Source organism: Somniosus microcephalus, chromosome 27, assembly GCF_052327205.1.
Source record: "Somniosus microcephalus isolate GS21.2 chromosome 27, FLI_Smic_1.0, whole genome shotgun sequence".
Taxonomy (NCBI): domain Eukaryota; kingdom Metazoa; phylum Chordata; class Chondrichthyes; order Squaliformes; family Somniosidae; genus Somniosus; species Somniosus microcephalus.
Window position 1 is genome coordinate 20,696,170 of NC_141013.1, and position 25,802 is coordinate 20,721,971.

Consider the following 25,802-nt stretch of genomic DNA (forward strand, 5'->3'; position numbering starts at 1 on the left):
AATGGAAGGAAATGATGCTTCTGTTGTACAGAGCCTGGGTCAGACCCCCATCTGGAGTACTGCCTTCAGTTTTGGGCACCGCACCTCAGAAAAGATATATTGGCTTTGGAGGGGGCACAGCGCAGATTCACCAGAATGATATCGGGGCTTAAAGGCTTAAATTATGAGGACAGGTTGCATAAACCTGGCTTGTATTCCCTTGAGTTTAGAAGATTGAGGGGTGATCTGATTGAGGTGTTTAAAAATGTTAAAAGGATTCGATAGGGTAGATACAGAGAAACTGTTTTCTCTAGTGTGGGAATCAAGAACGAGGGGACATAATCTTAAAGTTAGACCTAGGCCATTTAAGAGGGAAATCAGGAAGCGCTTTTTCCACACAAAGGGTAATAGAAATCCGGAATTCTCTCCTTCAAAAGTTTGTGGATACTGGGACAATTGGAGCTCGCAAGACTCGAGATAGATTTTTGTTGGGCAAGAGTATCAAGGTGTATAGAACTAAGGCAGGTCATTGGAGTCGAGGTTCGGGTCAGCCATGATCGAACTGAATTGGCAGAGCAGGCTCGAGGGGCTGAATGGCCTCCTCCTGTTCCGATGTTCCACACTGCACTTATGTCAGATTTATATATATGTAATAATTACAAAACAGATTTCCAAGCATGGCATGTCAGCTGGAGAGCTTGCAGTACATTGCGATTGCTTTTTTGTTAAAAAGGCACTTGCAAACTGTAGAGGTTCCCAGAATGTTGGCATGAGAAAGTGTGCACCTGTTTCATCATTTTTGTACGGTGCAAATCAGTCACACCGTCCAACACAAAAGAAGCAGCACATTTCACCAACAAGGACATTATTTTCATTTCCCCCTTGAAAGAAAAACTATTTCCTTTGGGAGGGGAGGATCGACTTTCATCTATTCTGGGCAAGTGCACAGAATCTATATCCTGTTACTGCATCCAGGTGATGTCATATTTCTGCACAGTGTGTGACTTTCCAACTATTGTGCAAATACTCGTCAAAACCAAGCGGCACCAAAACACATGTGAAAATGTGATATATATCTGTTGTCAATCCAGTGACAACGATAAAACCACTGTTAAAACACAAAAAGTGATTTTAAAAAATTGCATTAAGACGCCTTCCTTAAGCGGGCCAACAACCACCGAATCGGAAAAGGCGTCTTTGCAAACCGGATCCATATGGCTGGGATTGTCTTCAGCTGGAGGCATTGCTCAGTGACAACTTGGCAAAGCTTTAGTTCACTTGGGACCAAGCACTCGATTGTCATTTTACATTAACAGCAAGGGGGGGGGATATAGATTTAACTGTACAAGTTCCGGCCAACATATATTTCGTCTCAATAAGCGCATGAAGGAACTGTTGAGGAGGATGGGCTGGTTACTGAGTTACCTTGGTGTAGAGTTCAGCCACCGCCATGGCTCGTAGGGGATGCGTTGCTTCAGTGACTGTCGAAGCAGCTGGCCATAACTGGGACACTGAACAGCTCCTGTTCCAGGGTCGCCTGCTCCAACTCCTCTCCTTTCTCTCACACTCACTCACTCAGTCTCTCCCTCTCTGCACGTCCCACCTGTTGTGTACACACACCAACTCGACTTTGCACTCTCTCTCTCCGCCCACTAGAGGCACCTCGTGACAAGGAGTATCTGGAAGCAACTTGTGGAAAAAATAGTAGGCAGCCAGGTGGAAATATGCCGCTTGGGCACAAGGCAGTGAGAAAAGTTGCTCAGATTTAATCTTACGCTTGACCCTTTTACATTTGCCCATTCAATATGCAAGTGATTTTTTTTAATGCTAAACTTAATTTTAAAGTTATAATTTATCCCTTAACAGAACAAAAACAGATTATCTGGTCATTATCTCATTGCTGTTTGTGGGAGCTTGCTGTGCGCAAATTGGCTGCCGGGTTTCCCACATTACAGCAGTGACTACACTCCAAACAAAAAAGTTCTTCATTGGCTGTAAAGCGTTTTGGGACATTCAGTGGTCGTGAAAGGCGCTATATAAATGCAAGTCTTTTAATACACCCCTTTCAACATAACTTTCATTTTATCACACCTTCCAACCGGAGGTCAGTTTTATGATCAAGACTTAGGCAAGTGCCAAAGGCATAAAACTAAATTGTAGATTCAGGGACTACTTTAAGCCCCCCGAGGTTTTCCGGGTATACCAGTAAAAAAAAGTAAGCACGTTTAGAAATGCAGATCATTGTTCAGAAATGATGGGGTCATCAAAACTCTGGTATTATAGCCATTTTTAAAAATGAGACTGACAAATGGAGAAACAAGTCGATTTTAATAAAGCTAATTGTTGCCATTCCCTGCCCGTCTGTTCCTAACACTCTGCGGTCTAGATACGGCAGACCCTTTTCTGTCTGTGGCTCCCTCATCTAACATAACAACATTGTCACAGCCCTCACTCTGGATGACTACAGAAAAAATGATGAGTTGGTAAGTCCATTTCAAACTCAGGATCCTTACTTTATTTTTTAATGCATTTCCAAGATATTTCGATAAAGGTTGTAACAAAATAATTTAATGCTGTTTCTATACTGCACTTGCTGGTGTAAATTCCAAAGCGTATCTTCACTGGCAGTATTGTATGGCAACTTTAGCACCTGCTTTGCAAATCTTGAGACAGTTCCAATTCCAAAGTGCAGTATAACAGCAGCACGCAGTCATCTGTGGTCAGGTACAACAGCAAATTAGGACGACCATCTTCTGATGCCCACTCCACATTGTCAACGAGCCGGAATTTGCTGGAGTAGGGCATCTCGCAGCGTGTCTGATGGGTTAGACTTTTTCCTGCATCCTTTAGCTCAAAAAATCTTTGCCCTGGAAGTGCGAGCTGCTAACGGCGCGGCAAAGGCAACAGGGCATGTGGGACCTTGGTGAATGGTTAAAGAGATCTTCTGTTGGTCCCAATGAGATTTAAGGATTGAAAGAGAGAGAGGAAGGAGTGAGAAGGAAGGTGAATTAGAGTGGGTGAATTCATTGTCAAATCAGGCATAGGAAGAGAAATAAAAAGGAAAGATTGGATTGAGAGAAAGAAAAAAGACAAAAGGAAAAGAAAAAATCTAAAATTTGACATTTTTACAATCACCAACAATTCACTACCTGAGCAAATGAGACTCCACACTTAATTGTTCAATTTCTGGGCCAGAGAGGTTGATTGGCAGTTATTAAAAATCATGTTAAGTGTACTTACGCTATTAATTACTAGACTTAACTTTCTGTGATGAGTTTAATGCAATTAATGTGCAAATGCAGCCATTTCATGAAAACCATGGGGTTAAGGGCAAGATGCCATTTTCGCAAAGCCAACACTAGCGCAGCGCAAATCGTCCAGCAACTTGTGGCGATTTGCGATTCATGGGGTCTCTCTCCCTTACTACAAGTTGCTGGCCAATTTGCACATTAATAACAGCGTGCATCATGCAGACGCTGTTATTTATTTTCGTCAAATTCTGGCCAAATGTTAATCCTGTATATTAGTTAGAGGCTAGCTGGGACTGGGGCGCTGATGCTTACATTTGTACTGTTGCTGGAAACGTAGGTTAGGGCGGCAGGCTTAGACAGATATGAGAACATGTACTACTACTATATGCATTGTCATCAGGAATATGTAACTGTTGAGTTACAGGTTTAAGATGACAGACTAGCTGGAGTAGAAGGGCTAATCCCATTTATTTTCAAAATAAGGTAAGCAAGTTTAATTGACTTTTGTAACCAGGAGGGGAGATGAGACCTAGATTTAGTACCTCATTTGAAGGGCGGCACCTCCAACATTATCGCACTCCTGCACTGGAGTACCAGCCTTGATTATGAATTCAAACTTCTGGCATTGTGCTTGAAATCAAAACTTTCGGACACAAGAGGGAAGAGTTGTATCAATTGAGCCACACAAATACGCAGTTTATGACGTAAAATGCGGTTATCACATAATACTACATGGCATCGTGGAATGATTTTAAAACTAGTCTAGAAATAACCATAGAATGTTGTGTAACTAATGGTTCATGTCCTTTATTCCATGGGAGGATTTTGGAAATTAACCTACACCCGGAGCACTCAAGTTATATATTCAATTACAGACAAATAATGGATCCACTGTCACCAACGTGAGGTCCTGTAAAATTGTTTTACAGTTGAACATATGTTGGCTAAAAATTTGCTTTTTTCCTTCCAAATGATTGTATTGCTATTTTATTTTAATCAAAGGGTGAACACCATTTTTTCCCTTTAGTATCATGTTTTTAAATTAAAAAAAAGTTTTGAGCTATTGTATTTTTTGAGCCACACACCCATGAGAGGGCGGTCCATTCCTTCAGCAATCCCACTTCAGCTGTTCATTAGGAAGTAGAGGTGAAGGCAGTGGCATCAGCAACAGCAACAAAACAATGTTTGATTTTTTTCCCCCTGGTTTCCACTTGATACCTTCCCACGGGATGTAGCAGAGACTGAAGTCAGCACAGCAGAGAGTTCAAGTCTTCAGGCATCTACTTCCTGGTATTGCATTGGTGTTGTAATGTGCTGTGCTTCCACATTGCTTATTCATAATACCAACTGTTTTAAGACATTTGTAATAACAGCATCCACTACTGTTCCATTGATACACTTGAGAAACTCTCGATTTACCAGCACCTAAATAACCGGAAATCTCTGTTAACCGGCAAAATTCAGGAGTAGGTTCAGCTAAGTTTTACTTCATATTAGCGGCTGTTCCTGGATCTGTGGCTGTGTAACTGGGGTTCCTGCACCTGTTGCTAAGCAACAGGGAAGCCTGGATCTGTTGCTGTGTACGGGGCTCTTGTACCTTTTACTATACCTCTCTGTAATCCGGACTTTTTGATAAACCGGCACCACGCCGGTCCTGTCGGTGCCGGATAAAAAAAAGTTTCCTGTAGTAAGCTGTACTACTAATCTTTTGAAGATATGCTACCATTGTTGAGTGCAGGACAATGTGCTTATAAGTGTTTCTCTTCGATATTACTCTTTAAGCGAGTTGTAAAAAGAAATCACAAGATTTTGCAATCTAAGTGCTTCAAAAAACAATAAAATGTTCCACACATTAGAAACAATGCATTGTGTCATTACTTACCTTCATGGTTGCTACTTAAAGCTACAGTGTCCCTTAAACTTGTTAATGTGGGCATAAGGTCAGAAGTAAAATAAGTTCACTTATTGAAGAGGCGTCTTAATATTCCTAATTTTAAAGGATTAGTTTTTTTGGGAGGAGCTAAAATAGCTTTCTCCAATGCTTGTGATCTCAAGTTTGGGCAAGATCACTCCTGAATTGCTCGTCCCTTCCAATCAGAGATGAAGTTTACCTAACAGAAAAACATTAATCAAATGGTTTTACTGGAAAGGTACAGCCAAACATTGGTGGGATGTGGTTACAAAAGTCTGAGCTGTTTTAGCAGAATGACAAATCAAAAATCAGAATTACTGTGATGACAGACATCTTCCAGTGTCCAAAAACTCAGAAACCTGCTTACTCTTTCCGAATCCTAGTTCACTGTTCTTTCAGCCGAACCTTTGCTTTTTTATTTTTAAGTGGTTGCATATTCTCTTAGAAATGTTGATTAATATGGAGTAAACTATAATTAGATGTCATATTACTTTAGGAAATTAATGATGTATCTGTCCTTCAGCAATCATCCCATGCTGAGCTTAGATTGTGCAGCAATGAGCCATGTTGGGAGTGAAACAGAAGAACAATGACCTAAAAGTACCTATCCTGCACAAGAATGGAGAGTTCCAAGAAGCACTGGATATTGGGTCTCGGACCTCATTCAAATAGGAACGGTGGGAGGAGCCCAAGGTGGCGAATGGACGATTGGGCCACTGCTAGCATTGCAGCAGCCCACAGGTAACTGATGGCCTTGGGAGGGCAACAATGGCCCGCGGGATCTGGGAACTGCAGCGATCAGGTGGGTGGTTTAATGTGGAGTGGGGGGGGGGGCAGAGGACCACTCCTGCTCATCCCGGCTCCACATTCAGAGGTAAGTAACTTGCATTCTGAAGGGTTGGTTTCCCCGAGTGCAGGCTGCGATGGCGCTGGCTGCCTCAGGGCACATCAATCTTGCACTGGAGACTTCAAACAGGCATTAGGTCCTATATGCAAAGGGCCTAACGTTTGCTTCAGGCATGGGTGAAGGACGCCTCATTTGTCCTTACCCAAGCACGCGTTTCCTGCCCGCCATTTTGGGGACTTAGCTGACTGCGTCGCACCTGTAAAACGGGCACTACATGGGCCAATTTCTAGGCCGTGGTTTTCAACCACTCTCTAAAGGCAAACAACCAGTTACTGATTGTGAAAATTCCAAACATATGAAGATAAAACCCTTTACATAAACACAAACAACATTGAAATTGGACAGTGGTTGCATCATCACTTTCTCCAAAAAATATAAAAGCTTGCTTATAGTGTTGAAATTTTTATTTGTTTTTACAAGTTGGACATTACCTTAGTACCTAATTCAATATACATTTGCCATGATGCACACATTTACTAATTGCAACAAACAGGAAACGCTAGTGTTTTCAGAACTTCTCTGTACATCAAGACCATACTCATTGTTTGCTAGCTGGTTAAGTACAGAAGTAGTGATCCATGGCCAATATCAGTGCTCTACGTAATATAACAACTGTTTTCAGCTGACCACTGTTGTCGATATTTGAAATATCTCCAGTTTCTTAACACTAACCACTAGTAATGTACTTACGTTTTGTAACATTTTATGATACAAAAAAGTAAAATACAATATAAGCAGGAAACAAAGGACTATATATACGCATAGGGTAAAACTAAAGTGCATAACCAATATTTCAAAGGAAGATTGCCTTCATATTTTCTTAACACCATTATGGACAACGTAACATTTTTTGTTCTATACGCGCTGAGATTCAGAACACAAGTTTTACTTTTGTACCCTGGTTTTTGTGTAAAATTTTAACAACAACAAAAAAACACTGTTGAAGAGGTACAGTATTGATGAGTGACAGCTAGTAATTTGGAGTATATGGATTTCCTAGACAATCTTTCTTTAAAAATGAAACCCTTTTCTGTCTGCAGTGTTTGCCCCCTTCACAAAAAGGCATGTTTTAGGATAACCAAAGCACATTATGCTTTTATTCATTTTGTAATGGGCAAATTAAGCAAACATCTGACAAGAGGGAAAGGTAAGGCTCTGGAGAATTTGATATTTTAAGACATTAATAGATTGAAATGTACAAAAATGCAAAAAAAAAACAAAAATAGGCAAGGAGTACATCACAGATTCAGTAATGTTTCTATCAAAATATTGCTCAACTTTGATTTTTTTTTTTTAAAGACGATAATTATGGAACTTATAAACTACTCTGTAAATTGACAGAGTAGCTTATTAACTTTTACTCTATGGGACCTAGAAATACCATGCCTTTCAATTAAATATTGGGTATTCCAAAAGGACTATAAATAGGCACACATAATACACCATTTAGATATGTAAACTATTGTTCTGAAAATCAAGTTTCTGAAATTGGATGCTTGGTCAATATATTGAATAACTTAAAACATGTAAACAATGAAGGGTGCAACAAGTATATATTTTTTGGCCACCATGACGTGATTATGAACTTACTATTGGTTCTATTTCCAGTCACAGCACCTATTGTCCTTAATTGGGCATATCCATTTTAAGAGCTTTCAGAATTAAATCCACAGTACACTTGCAACATTGGGAGCTTTGGGGGATTGGAGTTGAGGCTTCCCTGTTAGGGTGATGCCGGCATTTTATCACTGCAACCTGTATGAAACCTGACCCTAAGGTCACTAAATACTGTACTGCAAATACTGGAAAAAAAATACTTCTACTCTGCTTTTACAGTTGTCCTCTTTTACCCTAATATACACAGTGACAAACAAATGAAATAATTGAGCAATTCCTGTATTGTAAAGTCTTAAGAGCTTCCAAAATGGGCATATTTATAAAGGAAAATAAAGGTATTACCTCAAATACTGAAAAAAAAAGTTTTGTTCAACCTGCAATATTTTTAATCTGCTGCCAAACATCTTTACAGTTCATCTGAGAATTTAATATTTTGCCCCTGTGTGTGCTTTTGTGCTCAGTCAAATTTTGAACTTAAAATAGCAATAACTACAGATACTTGCATAAATCAAGTTTAAAACTGTTTTGAAAAAAGGTGTAAAGTTGATGTGAAATATTTTTTAGTTAGAGTCACAACTTAACACTTAATACAGCGCAGTGCTAAATGAGTGTAGTTCAGCATATTCAGAGGACACTGGACAGGGCAACTATCATAATGTGCTAAGTAAAACACCAATACTAACAATGTAATCTCTAGATTATATTCTAACAGACCTTTGTATTCTACATCATTTAGATATTGACTTAAATAATAGATATTAGACAAATGGTGCTATATACGACAGTTGTATTTCCCCTTAGTTCAGATTCCTAATAAAGTATGACACAACCTTAATTTACAGTTGTTAAATTCAAAGTATATTCATTGGAACTGCACATTAGCAGTCATCACCAGGTACTTATTGGTGCTTCATGAAAGTGTTGGGCATTCTTTACTTTCGGTGCACATTCCTTTCTAATGCAGATACTTTAACATTACTCTAGCTGTGTGTAGCGAATGGGGATGATTATTTTCTGACCAATGTAGAACTGATATCTTGCTTAAGTGTTCCTCAGACACGCAACAGGAATCCAAGGTTCATGCTGCTTGGAATCTGAATGCTTTCGAGTGCCAAAGAAGATGGATTGAATGGGAATGTGACTGGGAATATGTGTTTTGCATCCATTAGCAGCTGAGGAGAGTCTTTTCGATTTTGTAAACGTACCTAAAGAGTAGGAAAAAAATTATTGGAACATAATTAACACAGTTTAAGTAGAGTTTCAGATTTAAAATGTCCTCAATACTGGAACTAGGTTTTCTGATCGCTGCAGGTTTTTTCTAAATGTGTGCAGTACATTCTTGGAAACATTCATGTACCGACATTGATGCTTACTAGAAAATAAATAAAGCAATCCCGCAACACGCGCTGTTGTTTCTTGTACAGAGGGACCATGTAAAATACCCAAGACCTTCTACATATTTTCCCAAAGAGAGGTTATCCTGGAAGTCCTATACTGGAAATAAATTTTATAATAAGGATGATTACTACCCGTCTGGTTTGTAGGAACACACAGTAACAACGCAAAGAACAAACTTAGCTCAAAGTTGCTCGACTTGCTGAAAGGAACCATGATGAAAGCAACTCACATAACAGAAGCAGCTTTATTACTAAAATATTAACCCTTTACTACAAAAGTAGAGACTTAAAATGAAATGCCATATTCCAGTATCCCCACAGTAAGTTCCCAAAGATAAAATTGTTAAATGCACATGAAAGGAGGAGGGGGGGGGGAAATATATGGACTAAACAATCTTTATTGCTGATAATTGTTCTTTTCCATCGAAAAGTAAGAACGATGTTATGCTCTTAAAGTCTTACCTGAATAGTACGGATGAATGAGGCAGTTACACGCTCTTCAAATTCATTAACAGGAGTGTATAAATTTAGAACTTTCACAATCTGTTTGGCAAAGAAAGAAAATGCAGTTACTATTATAAGCTTTCACTACACAAGTTCGAAGCCTGTTGCTGTAATTTAATTTGATGTACTTGTACTACAATGGAATCCAACACTATCTGATGATGTTGTCATTCAAGAAATACTCACTTAATGCAATTCTAAAGGTACACTATTCCCAACATGAATTGATTAGCCCAAGCTGCTGCCTCTATGTGCAGTTAAGCTTTTTTTATTAATCACCTCCAATATGAAGCTAACAAATACATCTTAATGCTTTTTCTTGGATTCTTGTACAAATAGCATGATTGATAAAAACCACTGTCAATATAATGACCTAAAGTGTCAGCTGTGGCTTAGTTGGCAGCACCCTCACCTGTGAGTCAGGAGGTTGTGGGTTCAAGTCCCACTCCAGAGACTTAAGCACAAAAATCTAGGCTGACAGTCCATTGCAGTGCTGAGGGAGTGCTGCACTGTTAGAGGTGCTGTCTTTTGGATGAGACGTTAAACCGAGGCCCCGTCTGCCCTCTCAGGTGAATGTAAAAGATCTCATGGCACGATTTCAAGGAAGAGCAGGGGAGTTCTCCCCAGTGTCCTGGCTAATATTTATCCCTCAATCAACATCACTAAAACAGATTATCTGGTCATAATCATGTTGCTGTTTGTGGGAGCTCACTGTGCACAAATTGGCTGCCACGTTTCCTGCATTACAACAGTGACTACACTTCAAACAGTACTCCATTGAGTGTAAAGTGCTTTGGGATGTCCGGTGGTCATGAAAGGTGCTATATACATGCAAGTCTTTTTTTCTCTTTAAAGTAAACATTTATTTCCCTACTCCTCCCCCTCCCCCCCCCCAACCCCCACCCAAGTATTTAGTTGTGTCCTTCTGTGTTTTTCACAAAACATTTTTAATTGGTGGAAGGGGTGGGTAAGCTTATACCTAGAACATCCTGCACTGAAGGCTGCGTGCCACTATGTCAGTCACCACAACAAGTTTGCATTTTCAATAGAAATTTGTTTCCACTAAGTTTTAATGTTTTGTCTTAAACTACAAAAAGAATGTACTGTTAGACATGTCACCACACTGGTGATTGTGTCCTTACAACCATCTCTGGGTGCAAGAGACACTTTACCACAGTAACATTGATCCATTTTAAGTTTGAAAATAGATAATATACATATATGACCACAATTCTGTGAATGTACTAGATGATTTGATTTATTAGTATTTTAGAAAGCTGATACTAATGAGCAGAAAGGTCCCAGTTTCATATTCTGATCCGTACTGGGGCAGCAGTAGCGGCTCTGCAGTTGGGCTTAATGCCCCTGTGTTGGGGAAAGGGTAATTGATCATGGTTTCTGTTTCTGATTGCTATCCAACAGACCCTGTTGGAGATGTACAGGAAACTTTCTGGTATCCGGCACTGACGGGACCAAGCTGGTGCCGGTTGATCAACACTGCCGGAGAAACCAACACTAATGTTAAAACATACGGAGCTTCTGAGCTCCGTATCTAGCAACAAACCCTGTTGCTTAGCAACAACTTCAAAACAGTCGGCGCAGCTTGCAAGCGTCTCTGTAGCTAAGCAACAGCTTCAGCTAGACACTTGCAGAGCCAGAAATGGAGGAAAAAAAGCAACGAAAAGTAAAAAAGGTTATCTGAACCGACTCCTGAATTTTGCCGGTGGATAGAGCATTCCGGAGATTTAACCTCCGTTTAAACGAAAATTTCCTGTACTTGTGTGGACGTTGGGCGAGGACTGGATCGGGTTCAGCTGCGAGGCCTCGGTCAAACAGACAGCAAACATTTGCCGTCGAGACTCAGACATGAATGATGGCCAATTGGCCAGGGTACCAGAGGGTGATCAGTACCTGTGGAATTGTACCCCAGCAAAGAGTCAACACTTTCCAAAAAAAAAACACACACACACAAATTTGGCAAGAAAAAGGTTTTAAAAATTAATTTGATATGGTTGTTATCTATGAATGTCCACTGAAACGCAGTTTATTTTTGCAGCATACCTGAGCAGTGGTAAGGGCACTGCACATTGAGCAAATGGCCTCTGCGTCCTCGTCCGTCTTCTTCTTCACCTGCAATAGCTGTGCAGCCTGAATTAAAGGCTCTAGAGTTTCTTTAGCACCACTAGTCTGCAGATTCTTGTCCCTCAGCCACTCCTCAAGTTGGCTCACATTGTACCTGCAGAACCAAGAACAAAATCAGGTTAGATTGGTTTCAAATACAGAGCGCCGATAGATTAATTTGAAATTAGGACATACTCCATAACTACTAAACAGGTTAAACATAGAAACATAGAAGATAGGAGCAGGAGTAGGCCATTCGGCCCCTCGAGCCTGCTCCGCCATTCAATGAGATCATGGCTGATCATCCAAACTCAGTACCCTGTCCCTGCCTTCTCCCCATATCCCTTGATCCCTTTAGCCTTAAGAAATATATCTAACTCCTTCTTGAATATATTTAATGAATTGGCCTCAACTGCCTTCTGTGGTAGAGAATTCCACAGGTTCCCCACTCTCTGGGTGAAGAAATTCCTCCTCATCGCTGTCCTAAATGGCTTATCCCTTATCCTTAGACTGTAACCCCTGGTTCTGGACTCCCCGGCCATCGGGAACATCCTTCCTTATGCACAAATAGTTCAAGCAACATAAATTGACAGACCAACGTTAAATTGGAGTTAACACATGGATTTTTGTGGTGGGGAGGAGGGAAAGAGAAGTAGCCAGGTTCATTTCACCTCGTGTACCAGGAAAGAATGGGGAGGGCAAAAAAAAAATTAACAATTGGCCTAAAAGCCTACAAAAACATAACTGCCATCAGGAAATACATCTATAAAAATTCAGAACAGCCAAGAAATAAACTATAAGCACTTTACCTAAATCAGTGAGCTTCTTAAAGGCCCTTCCACCCAAAAGGTGCCCCCGCCCCACCCCAAGCCCCATTCCTGCCAGGGCTGTGCTGGGAACTTGGTCTCCAGCAGGCCTCCCAGCTACTTTTGAATATATAACGAAGCTTCTGCCCGCTTCAGATGAGAGCTTCCAACACCAGCCACAGTCCCAACTGGAATTTGGTGCAGTGACAAAATTAGGTGGCAATCTGGCAAAACTCAATTTCTGCCAGATTTCACTGCCCAGTACACCCTGCCTGCACCGAAAAATGGGCATGGACAAGGCATACTGGACACTGAAATCAGTTCTCAAATGAGATCCAAACCTAAATCCTTAGGTAAAGAACTTTCTCCTGAATTCCTTATTGGATTTATTAGTGACTATCTTATATTTATTACCCCTAAGTTTGGATTCTCCCACAATTGGAAACATCTTTACCCAGAGAGTGGTGAGAATGTGGAACTTGCTACGACACGGTGTAGTTGCGGCGAATAGTATAGTTGCATCTAAGGGGCAGTTTTAAAAATATATATATTGTATTTAAAAAAACATTTCTTATGCATTTTGTTTTGTTTTTAAGAGAAACTATTTGAATTGGGTTTTGGTCTGTTGGAAATGTTTGTTAGAAAGTTATTTCTGGTCTGAGCTGATGGCTGAAAATAAGTTGAAGAATATGTTACTCTTTACTAACAAACGACGTAGCACTCTTCTACTGCTGTCTAAAGGAGTTCATTACACAAATTTAGTCTACATCTGAATGTTGTGTGTATTAAGAACTAATTATCATTCAATATTTTTCCACACTTTAGTCTAAATTTTTCAGATTTAAGGAGATAAACAAGAAACAATCTAAACCATTTTGAAAATGAATTATTTTTGCGTTTTTATATCATGTTATTGAAAATGCAAGCCATTACAAGTGATAATGTTGTATTATGCAACAGTACTGCAGAGTACTTGAACTTTCTAACGATTTTGGATGGGTCACTCACCTGATCTGCATCCCTTTGCTCCAAGAACACATGTCCTTGCGAAGAAGCAGGTTGTTGAGGGTGACAGAGCCAATGATGTAAAACATCTGCTTGACGATCTGTTTGATGAGCTCTGGATCCATGCCATGCTGGCACATTATAGAATGGAAATTATTCAGCTGCCGAACAATGGAATCTAGAGTATAGGTTCCTTCATCTGCAACGCTGGAAGTCCTCTTACGAAATCCTGTGGGCTTTAGCCCGGATACTCCCTGAATAGTCTCATGTTCCAACATACCTGAAACTATTTCACAATACAAGAAAGTTAGTAATATAACTTTCAATCCAATTTTCTCTTTGTAGCAAGAATGAAGATTAGTAGCAGCCCTTTATGGTGGACAAGTTAGTCTTCCTCACAAAAAGTTCAATATATTTTAGAACTCTGTTCCTTCAAACAGAGACATTACCAATGAAGGACTGTTACTTTCTGTTTGAGAATAATGTGGGAAAAATTGGAATTTAGTTGTTACAGCCCAATAAAAATGCTCAAAGTACACAATAGATAATCGGGTTTTAACTTGACAGATAAAAATAGCTTCCATCTTAAAATACTGTTTTTTGTTTTGTTTTTTAAGCAATTTCATATTGTAGTTCCAAAAGAATTGACCTGACTAAACCCATTCGAGGCTAGAGCTTTGATTTATTGTAATCCTGAATGAGTGAATACTCCAGTTTGATCAGATATAGAGGGCGCTAATACCTTTTGATAGTGAAAACACTTCACCCATATACTGAAAATTGACTTTTGGAAGATAAATTCCAATGTTGAAGGTGGTGCTTCCTACAGTGAACAATAACAGAAATATTGTGACCTGAGATGGAAGAAGAGCCTGAAACAAGGAGTCAAGATCCTGCTGGTGGAAAGCTGGAGAGAGGGGAAGTCTTTCGGAACTACAACAGCAATATGAAATTGCTTAAAAAAAGCCAAATACAATCTCTTATTTCTTTGAATGTTCAATAAACTTGAGGTTCAGCAACTTCCTGTTTTCACAAGTTAGAGGCAATGGTTTTTTTCTGAAGAACAGATTTATTTTCTTAATTCTCATCATCTCCAAATACTTACCAATCATTGGCTGTAGGACATTCTCCATGACCTTGGTGAGCTGCTGATATATCTGAATTGCTAGATCACTTATGACCTGTCTGTATTCAGCAAGGTCAAAGTTTCTCAAGCAATGATCATTCTGTCGAGGACTGTTGTGCTTCATGAATGCCTAAAATAGTAGGCAAATTACATTAGTGAAACAAAAAACTTGTAAAGGAGCATGAAAGCTGTTTGCACTGACAATCCACTCTTCAGCAAGCTACTCAACTAATAAACTAAAACAAAGAAAATGTATCACAGGCTATGAACGTCAATAAAATAATTCATCAGTAGAACAATAGAAGAAACCTCTGACTACTTTCGATGCCAGTGTTATTTTAAAACTCTATGGGATCTAGTTTTCATTGGTAGTACAAGGTTTATCTAATCTGTGTGTTAATTTAATGCAGTCGTTAAGCCATTTTAATTAACGGACATAAATGCCATGACCTGGTGGGCCCCTTAAATTCCATGTCCAGTTTGAAAACGTATGGAATAGTAAGTCTGGATTAATGTACCAGGCCACACCTCTAAGATTACTCTGAAAGAGAGAGAGTTGAGAGCTGACTAAAATAGGCTGTGTATTCATTGTTAGCATATTAATACATGGCTGAGTATAATCTATATTCTGATCAGATTTTAAATCTAATTAATTTGACAGGAATTTAGAACAAATTCTTAAATCACCACCATTTAATTAAAATGTTACGTCAATTTATCCTACAAACTTTGGTCATACTTATTGTAAGCAAGACGATTCAATGGCAGAAATGAGCTATTTGAGCAAAGTAAAGTACTTGGCCATCACACGGTGCCTGATTTTGCTTTGTCCCCTCTTCCAGCATTGAACCTGCTGGTTCATTCACAACAAAAGTCTCCCAAGTCTTCGAGAACTTCAAAAAGTGTTTCTACATCAAAACAACAATGCTTGGAAAATTGCGACTTGTTTCTGTGGTACCACACACATTTCTTGAGTTATCTTTTACCATTTTTAACATAATGTAAAAAAAGAGCTAGAGTGATGTTTGCAGTTGTAATAAGAAGGAAAGGTGTATATTCTGTAAGCTACAAAAGGATGACAGCAATGAAACACATTTATAAGATAACTTTTCCATGAGAGACTGTACAAAACTGCACTTTACCTCTTCCCCACTGTATTGCTTCAGACAATGCAAGAAGCGGCACGTGTTGGACAACCAGAATGACACAATTTCAAAGTCATCACTTCGTTTCTGCAATAAGAAAGGGGGTGGGAGAAAGCAAGAACATCAGGAAAACATGCCTAAAGTAAGCGTAAAGAAAAATATTACCATGTGAAAATATTTTAACACTAGATTACTGAGTGCTCAATTTACATATTCAATATCTGCTCAATCTGTTCCAGCAAAATAGAACCAAGTTTGGATGGGCAGGTAATCTGTGCAGGCGTTCTGGATATTGAGCTAAATTTGTCTTATGACACACTTCATGACACACACAAGCTTTGTACTTCGAGATAATGATTGTATAAGTATCGTCCTAAATGCTGTCACTAAATAGACAACTCCTAAAATATTTACCTATTAAGAGACAAGAGAACTCTATTCTAAAATTTAAGGAGTTCAACAAGCGTGCAAATTCAGTAGTAAAGGTATACCCAAGTTCAGTGCTGATTCCCAACAGAAGTTATTTTGCGAATACTCTCTCAGCAAGTGATAATTTTAGGACCTTCATCTCACCAAAAGCCTAAAAGTACTGCTTGCTGACAGAGTCCTGCTAAAAGAAAGATTTTGTGATTCATTGTTAAGCTCAGTGTTGAATTTGGATCGGGGTATTACAGTCAGTGCTCAGCCCCCCAAATGGCACACGATGACACAGTGGCACCAAAACCTTCCAAAAATGAGTGTGGAAACTGTGTAATGGTTGTGTAATAATAAAGGAATATGAAATGGTTTCAAGAAAAGATTAGGTTAAACTTACATTTCCCATATTGGTATCTGACAGTCTAAAAGAGAAAGCTTGCAAATCCTTTTTGTTTTGATCTGCCACTGAACTAATGATTTAACGATGGTTGATAAACCACACTGTTTTTGGAGCTCTTCATTCACATTCCCCACATCAGAATTAAGCTCCTTCAGTCTTTTTTTTTGGTAAAGTGGCCTCAGAAAGAATATATTTGAAAAACTACAGATCTGGCTTTGGTGCATTTATAATGGGGGGGGAAAAAAAATCTATAAAAAGTTCACATTACTTTGTAGCTGTTTAGAGTTTCCACCCCAAGCCACGAACCCAGCTGCTGGAATTTCTGACAAGTTAATACTGTGGACTGCATTTTCAGGTATACCACTTTATAAAGCTTTTTTTTTGTTCATCCATGGCCGGGGAATTGTGCTACTGATTTCAAGTGCTGTTCCTAAGTGACTATTCACTGCACATATTGGCATACTATAGAACAAACATTACCTTGACAATCCTACGGAACTGCTGCATCATAGAACTTTGCAGCATAGATGATGGCTATTTGCCCCATGCCGACTCTGACAGTCGCATTTCCCTTGCCCTTTCCCCAAACCCTTTTAAATTTTCCCTTTTCAAATATTAACCACCTTCCTTTTGAAGGCTATTATTATGGATTCTGCTTCCACTACTGTTTCTGGGACAGCATTTCATGTCCTAACAACCCTCTGTGTTAAAAATTATCTTAACCTCTCCCTTTGTTCTCTTGTTGTGATCTTAAATGTATGCCCTCTAGTTACCGACTCACTAACCAGGGGAAATGTTTTTCCCCCCGATTTCCTTGATCAAAAGATCTCAGAATTTTGAACATGTCTATTATATCGCCTCTTAAAACTTTTTTTTTTTTTTGCTGTGGTCCCACTTTCCTTAGTCTTCCCTCATAACTAAAGCTTCTCATTCGTGGTAGTGAATCTCTTCTGCACCCTCTCCGCCCATTACTTCTTTCCTAGCCAAACTGGACACATTATTCTAACTGCAATCTAACCAATGATTTGTATAGATATCATGAGATCGGAATGTATTGTATTGGATAGATTCACTATTATTTATATTCATTTTAAAATTAAGTTGCGAAAGCTTTACTCACATTTAGTAAACAAACTACATGCCAACTGGATACAACAAACCTAAGCAGACCCAACATCCTAGAAACTCATGACTGCATCATTCATGTTATTTAGTATGTTCCACCTTTTGTACAAATATCATATCTACTGGGTTCCTGCCATGTATTTCTCTGTCTGTCATATCTATGATTCTATGTATCCTTTATTTACCATTTACCTTTCTCTCAGGTGCAGTGTTGCTGGATGGTGTTTAAGGTGATCTTTACTTGTTCCTTAAAATACTCTTTCTCTTACCACCCCCGCCCCGCCCCTGCCCCCAGTTCTGGTGGTCACTGCTTGTATATAAACACAAGATAAATGATTTCTAATTGTACAACATTCTCTAAACAAAGAAATTCCTGCTAGATTGATTTTATTGGTCATCGTAAGGGAGTATTCACGTTAATGGTCTGATTACATATCAAGGATATATTCAACTTGAGATCAATCTGGGTTGTGAGGTTGGATGGTGTGACTGCCAGTTCTGACGAAAGGTCATCGACCTGAAACGTTAACTCTGTTTCTCTCTCCACGGATGCTGCCCTGGCCTGCTGAGCTTTCCCAGCGTTTTCTGTTGTTATCTCGGATTTCCAGCATCCGCAGTATTTTGCTATTGTAGTCAATGTATTGTGCTTCATTGTGGAGCAGGTCCAACAGCAGCACATTGAAATCATACCAGTGCCAGAATCTACCCCATGCAGTAGATCGAGGTATGCTTAACTCACAGTAAACACAAAACAAATATACATATGTACTATGATGATATATTTTTAAAAATACAAATGCCGTAAATCTGAAATAAAAATGCTGGTCAATCAGCAGAGAGGAAAAATAGGTTAACCTTTTGGGTAGAGAACCTTGGTCAGAACTTCCGACAAAGCAGACTAGATTTTACGATCAGCGTTTTTATAAAAAAACACTGGCTTTATTTCAATTATTTTGAACAAGTTACCAATTGGTAAATTTAGGCCGAGGTCTCTAACTGAAATGTTAAACAATCTTGACTCTTTTTCACATACTGATGGACCTGGTATATATTTCCAGTATTTGCAGTTATTTCTTCTTCTGTCCATCAAGAATTAGCTTGAGTCGAGTACAACAGCTGAGTGGTTATGATACTGGATCGGCAAACTAGAGAGTTCAAATCCCATCACGGCACAAAGTAACTACCATCCGTTGTATCTGCTGATTCTAGGAGGTGCACTTGGGGGAACAAAAAAGTGAGGTGGATCATTTCAATATTTTTATTTCCAGATTCGTACTACCCTTGAAAAGAACAATCATACCTTCAAGATTTTCTTGATGCCATTAATAGTTGATGTCAGCAGGGATCGCACTCTTTGATCATCATTAATGTAATCAGCATGGCGTACACACATAAACAGGATGTACGCTGGCAGTCCGGGGATCAGGTTGACAGCCACACCACGAGGCTTTAGTTCTGGGGTTTAAACAGAGTTTTATTTTACTTTCAGAAAGGCGGTACAAGAAAGTACTGACTAAAGAGCTACAGGCCAAACACAAGCCAGACCTAGATTGCTGCTTGCCTATCGACTGCAGGCACATTCCGCAGGGCTCTCTCCGGCACAGATCATCCGCCAACTAAAGAAGAGCAGACATGGAGTTCTCCACAATCTTGAGGATGCTGCTCAAGTCTAAACCAACGTACAGCAGAGGCTTGGTGGGAGAGCTGGAGCACAGGTTCATCCTCTCCACCCACACGCCAGGGTGAATGCTAGCTTACTAATGCCACGAAAGCGATTCTCATTTCTGTGCAAGTGATAAATGACTGGTGGTGACACAGCCACGTAAACATCTAATGCAGTCACTCAAATGGTTCCTCAGTGGTCATAACTGAAATTTTCTTAATAATGAACTGAGAAAATAGACCAGCTCTTTGCGCCGTTACAAATCAATATTAGGCAGAAATTTATATTTTTGCTTTCGGAAACAGACAGCAAAAATCTCCAGCCAGCTGAACAAATGAGGCTGTATTCCCTGCTTTCGCCCCATAAACCTTGATCCCTTTAGCCTTAAGAAATACATCTAACTTCTTCTTGAATATATTTAACGAATTGACCTCAACTGCCTTCTGTGGTAGAGAATTCCACAGGTTCACCACTCTCTGGGTGAAGAAATTCCTCCTCATCTCAGTCCTAAATGGCTTACCCCTTATCCTTAGACTGTGACCTCTGGTTCTGGACTCCCCCGCCATCGGGAACATCCTTCCTGCATCTAGTCCTGTTAGAATTTTATAAGTTTCAATGAGATGCCCTCTCATTCTTCTAAACTCTAGCGAATACAAGCCCAATCGACCCAATCTCTCTTCATACGTCATTCCTGCCATCCCAGGTATCAGTCTGGTGAATCTTCGCTGCACTCCCTCCATGGCAAGAACATCCTTCCTCAGATAAGGTGACCAAAACTGCACATAATATTCAAGGTGTGGTCTCACCAAGGCCCTATACAACTGCAGCAAGACATCCTTGCTCCTGTACTCGAATCCTCTTGCTATGAAGGCCAACATACCATTTGCCTTCTTAACCGCCTGCTGCACCTGCATGCTTACCTTCATCGACTGGTGCACAAGGACACCCAGGTCTCGTTGCACTTCCCCTTTTCCCAATCTATTGCTGTTCAGATAATAATCTGCCTTCCTGTTTTTGCCACCAAAGTGGATAACCTCGCATTTATCCACATTATACTGCATCTGCCATGCATCTGCTCAATCACCCAACCTGTCCAAATCATACTGGAGTTTCTCTGCATCCTCCTCACAGCACACACGCCCACCCAGCTTTGTGTCATCTGCAAACTTGGAGATATTACATCTAGTTCCCTCATCTAGATCATTAATATATATTGTGAATAACTGGGGTCCTAGCACCAATCCCTGCGGTACCCCACTAGTCACTGCCTGCCACTTGGAAAAAGACCCGTTTATTCCAACTCTTTGCCCCCTGTCTGCCAACCAGTTCTCTATCCAAGTCAGTACCTTACCCCCAATCCCATGTGCTTTAACTTTGCACGCTAATGCGGGACCTTATTGAAAACCTTCTGAAAGTCCAAATACACCACATCCACTGGTCCTCCCTTATCTATTCTACCAGTTACATCCTCAAAAAATTCCAGTAGATTAGTGATTTACCTTTTGTATGATGTGCCCACTTAATTTAAATGTATCTCTTGGGGTGCTCTCCATATCCCAGCATTTGGGCATGCAAGACATCGAGCCAGAATTTACCGAAAACCTAATGGTGCATCTATGGCGTATGCTATTATGAAGATGCAGAAATTCCAGGGAATTATGGCATGAGTGACTTATGCCATTATGTGCACCACACCCTAATTTTCTGGGACTTTTGCGCTGCTCCACAGACACCCTCGCCGAAAAGGTTGAACAGCAAATTATCATAGCTCCGCTCCCATTAAAATCAATGGCGAGATCGAGTTTGCTGAATTAACGCCACTGAGATCACCACAGCCGCTTAGACCATTGCACAATGATACTGGCGGGCTCCGTATGTTTGGTCAATCAGAGGAATTGTAGTGTACCTTTTAAATTAAGAAAAAATTGTGTTTCCCTCATTAGATGCTTTTTTATTATTCAGTGGTGCCGTTCTGGCAGTATCTCGGGTCACTGGTGCAAAGTAACAGAAATAACTATAGGAGCAGGTTGCTGGTCCCTCGCCTTAAACTACTATAGATCGAAATTTGACTTTTTGAACGTGAAATTCTGACCGTTAATCCTACACGCTGTGAATGTGGTCGTTATTGATCAAAATGTGTCCATTTACACCATATTCAAACCCAAGTAATAAATCAGAAATAATACAGGGATTACAGACTGCTTGAGCAATGTTTCTATGAAGACTAAAAGCCTCTGGTTTCCGAGTTGTTTGTACAACCTCAATGGGAAGTGTGGGGTGGGGGGGGGGGGGGGGGTGGAAAATCACTATTCCATCTAGTGAACTAACCAAACAGATATAAAAAAAACAGTCCTCAAGGTAAATCAGTTCTCTATAATTTGAATTTGCACTTTTTTCTGCTCATCAGTTCAACCTTCAAGGACATTGCATCTGCCATGCAGCGTAGGGCTAGCACATCCAGTAACTTTAATAGTCAAGAGTGGCCTGAAACTTGGCTCTACCTCTTTTCAGGTATGGTGTAGTGTTGACCTATGGGGATGGTAGCATGGAATGGCACACCTACCTCATGCAGCTTCATCTCTACTCCAGCAGCCAACAAACAGGGGTTGGGCGCTGGGCTATTCCATCACTTGCCTACAGACGCGTGTCTGCAACTGGGGTTTCTTTCCCTTCATTTTTGCTGGTCACTTTTAGTCCCTTCCTCATTCAGTGTTAGCAATTTCTCCAAATGAGTGAGCCTTTCTAAAGGGTTTGGGAATTTATGTCCCTTATTTAGATATACATTTAAATTTCACGTGCATACAATTTTCTGCTCCCACCACTTGTGTGTTCCCCATACCCATTCAAATCTACACTTTCTTTTTGTTTGTTCTGGGGATGTAGGCAACAGTGGCAAGGTCACATTTATTGCCCATCCCCAGTTGCTCTGAAAAGGTGGTGGTGGGCCACCTTCTTGTATAGCTGCAGTTCTCGTCGTGCTGGGGTTCCCACAAATGGTGTTCGGGAGGAATTTGAGGATTTTGATCAGGTGATGATGTAGAAACAATGGTATATATCCATGTCAGGACGGTGTGTGACTTGGAGGCGATGGTGTTGAAGGCAGGCAAATGAGCAATTCTTGGAAAAATTGGGTGCAAATGGCACGCTTCATTCCGAGTCTAAGCTACTGGAGGAAGATCTAGGTGATGCTTTCCCCGTGGCTGTTAACCTGCTATGTTTCTATAGGGTACTGAGTTTGGATGATCAGCCATGATCTCATTAAATGGCGGAGCAGGCTCGAGGGGCCGAATGGCCTACTCCTGCTCCTATCTTCTATGTTTCTAACTACAGTATCACTCCAAAGTTGGCTTAATTCAAGACCAAGTGCATTTTCTCAAAAATAATTAATTACTCTGCAGAAACCACATGCCAAATATTACACTTGCAGAACAGTAGAAGAAAAAGTGCTTAAGTTTCAAATGATAAGTGAGTGAACAGAGCCAAGACTACAGAAGTGTATACTTGCCTAGTATGAGATTCTTGATAAGCTTAAGCTCATCATCCTTCTTGTATTCCAACATTCCCTGGAAATCCTTTTCTTTCCTTGGAATGTTCACAGGACGGATGGGTTCATCTGCTAGCTGAGCTGGCGATACATTCTCTGTCTGACCCACTATTACAAACAAAGACACCATGAACAGACAAATCTTCCAAGTGACCTGTTTATGTTCAGTATTGCACACAAGTCGTACAAGGAGGAACAGGTCTTAATTACTTTACAAGGCATTACTTTGGCAAAACATATGAACTGTGAAACAAGTTCTCAAAATACTAGGGTAAAACTACATATGCATCATAAAGTTGCTTAAATGGGAGCACCAATCGATACTCCCACCTTGCAGACGGCTATTTTACATTTTATAAAAAATATTAATTTCTGCACGATCTCTTAACTGAGCAACGCAAGTTGCACTTAAAACCATACTGCACATCATCTGTATAATATAAAATATAAATTGTAAAATATTAAGTTGAGATAGGAAGGAAGCATTTTAGCATCATTATGCAAACAGATACTACATCTAATCCACAGTAAGACCTTTTCAGGCAAGGGGGCCACAAAGTAGAAGTCACTGTACATTTGTGCACCTTTTTCATTGTTGTTACCTAGTCGAAAATGAGATTGTATGGTTTCAACTCAGTTTTCTGAAAAAAAAACGTCATCTTACCCAAGCAAACGATACAAAGAATATTGCACAGCAAGATTACAGAAGCATTCATCATACTCTGTTCAAAGGGACTGCAATAAGATTCCGCTTATTTTACTCACGAGCAACTATTTTGAGAGAAGTTTGTTTTCAACCGATATAACCATACCTTCTAGTTCACCAATTTTCTTTGCAAATACTTTAAGCTGCTTTTTCAGCTTCCGGACAGTCTTGTCCTGTTTCTCCAGCTGCTCCATTAGATCCTGTAGCAAAGGGCAAAGAGAACCAAGACTGAAAATACTGAACTCTAGCGCTACTGAAATTATGTTGCTGCAGGTGAAAATTGCCAACACTCAAGATTAGTAGAATAGCATGATGCAAGGAAAGTGTAGACAGCTGACATTAGCTGACATTAACTGATTAGCACAAACAAGCGTAAATCACAGTGCAGCTGGTGATTGATTGATGCAGTTTCAGAGAGGTGTAAACATGGCTGACAGAGACAAAGTCTTTACAGACTAATTTGCTGGATTACCACGAACGACGGAAGCAAAATCTCATCTAGAATGGTCAGCCTGATTCAGTGAGTTCGGACAGTTTTTGGTCATGTACCTGTTGGGCCAGACAACTCTGGGGGAGCGTACAGCTGGTACAATCAGCTTGCCCCATTGCACCTGCGCCTCCTAGCCTAAGAAGATGAAACTAGCTGGGTTACATATGCTTGAGCAAAATGCATTTTTAGCTCCTCACAGTGGACGTACACATGTGTTCTTTATGGATTTTAAGAATTAAATTGTCTTGCACATGAACAACTGCGCTATTTTGAGACTTCAATCAAAAGTCCATTCCAAATCAAAAGGTGTAGGTTCAACCCAGAACTGATGAATCTCTCTACTTCAGATGAGCTCATGTTCCAGAGCACCTCCAGTGGCCTGGGTAGTGTCATGGAGTCATCCATGATCCGGTGTCCTGTCTTCCCCGCTGAAGTATGGCTGAAGTAAAGTAACAAATTGCTTCTGGTCAGAAACATAAGCAATTGCTCGAGTTCTAAGGAAGTCTGTCTAGTTGATAATGCAACGATGCACTGAGTAAATGCTTTCCTTAATTTGTGCAAGCTGGGCAATATACTTGAACGGAGCAAGTGTTGAAAAAAAGTGACCACCATCTTGATTATTCGGTAAATTAATTTAAGAAGCGGTAGCGAAGTTAGCAAAAAAGAAATGCTAAAATATATTCTCTGACTTGTACTCTAAACAAATGACTTTGTTCCATTGAGATTAAGACAATAGAATTAACAAAAAACTGCAGTGAAAGTACATTGCTGCACTGTGTTAAAAGTGATGGCAGTAAAACAGTAAGGCGTTGTGTAGCCACAATACATAGAAGAAAACATGGACTTTTCTTCGCAGGTGCAGAGGCAGGTCATTCTTCTGTTAGTGCTCCAGAACAGTGAAACAGTGGAAAGAGAACAATTTAGGCCATACAACAATGGTTTGATCTACATACAATGATCCGTTTGTATAGCGAAATCCTGTAGAACTGATACTTCATGGGGTCATCTGCATATAGCTCCTCATAATACTGCAAAAATAGTGGTGAGATTTGTGCTATTATCCAAACGGTTTAGAAATTATGCCAGTAAAATGGGAAATAGTCAGTAGTTGTTTAACAGGAGTGCATGTGTTCTATGGTCTTCACTTTACCTGTGTGCATTTCTTTTTTAAATTCAACCTGCCAAAAGTCCTTCATATTTCATTGGTCAAACAACTATCCTTCAATTCCGAGCTGCACCATTAAATAAACTGAGTTTGTACTCTTGACTTAACCTGGTCATCATGCAGAGTTTTGTATGGCCAGCAGGTCATGTACAATGCAAGAAGACAACTTGCATAGTGGATGATCAATAAGACCGCTACTCAAAGCTGCCAAGGGCCTCAAATGAATTGCTGGAGTTTGCCTGTATGTTTGAAGAAGCATCACTGCATCAACTGACTGCTCAAAAGATTGGTCTGTTAACAGCAGGAAAAATTATGGTGTGTTTTGTTATCTGCATGACTAATTTGCCTCTGATAAAAGTCTAGTTTAACATTGTGTGAGATGCTATCATTGCTATACGATAGAGTACGGAGCACAGTGACTGGTTGCCATTGTACCTCATGAATAGTATGTTTGAACAAGTGTTTGAACAAATTAAACCTAAAAGTTACTGCTCATCCATTTCCGCAGCACCTCCTGTTAAA

The 25,802-nt window shown here is 40.0% G+C and overlaps 2 protein-coding genes across 5 annotated transcripts in view; both read right to left on the reverse strand.

Moving 5' to 3' along the window:
- myo5c (myosin VC) overlaps window positions 1-1,613 on the reverse strand; it is a 101,093-nt gene extending 99,480 nt beyond the window's left edge. Inside the window, exon 1 of the mRNA XM_085968655.1 lies at window positions 1,405-1,613. Within this exon, the coding sequence (XP_085824781.1) occupies window positions 1,405-1,431 (27 nt within the window). The 5' untranslated portion in view covers window positions 1,432-1,613. The remainder of the gene's footprint in view (window positions 1-1,404) is intronic.
- A 4,822-nt stretch (window positions 1,614-6,435) lies between these two features.
- myo5aa (myosin VAa) overlaps window positions 6,436-25,802 on the reverse strand; it is a 239,045-nt gene continuing 219,678 nt past the window's right edge. For 3 of the 4 annotated variants that reach the window (XM_085968661.1, XM_085968658.1, XM_085968659.1), the window contains 10 exons: window positions 25,069-25,143; window positions 23,732-23,825; window positions 22,881-23,027; window positions 19,013-19,167; window positions 15,768-15,857; window positions 14,605-14,755; window positions 13,503-13,785; window positions 11,629-11,803; window positions 9,526-9,606; window positions 6,436-8,871 (listed from right to left, as the gene is read on the reverse strand). In XM_085968661.1, the coding sequence (XP_085824787.1) occupies window positions 8,719-8,871; window positions 9,526-9,606; window positions 11,629-11,803; window positions 13,503-13,785; window positions 14,605-14,755; window positions 15,768-15,857; window positions 19,013-19,167; window positions 22,881-23,027; window positions 23,732-23,825; window positions 25,069-25,143 (1,404 nt within the window). In that variant the 3' untranslated portion in view covers window positions 6,436-8,718. The remainder of the gene's footprint in view (window positions 8,872-9,525; window positions 9,607-11,628; window positions 11,804-13,502; window positions 13,786-14,604; window positions 14,756-15,767; window positions 15,858-19,012; window positions 19,168-22,880; window positions 23,028-23,731; window positions 23,826-25,068; window positions 25,144-25,802) is intronic. The other variant, XM_085968660.1, reaches the window with a different exon arrangement.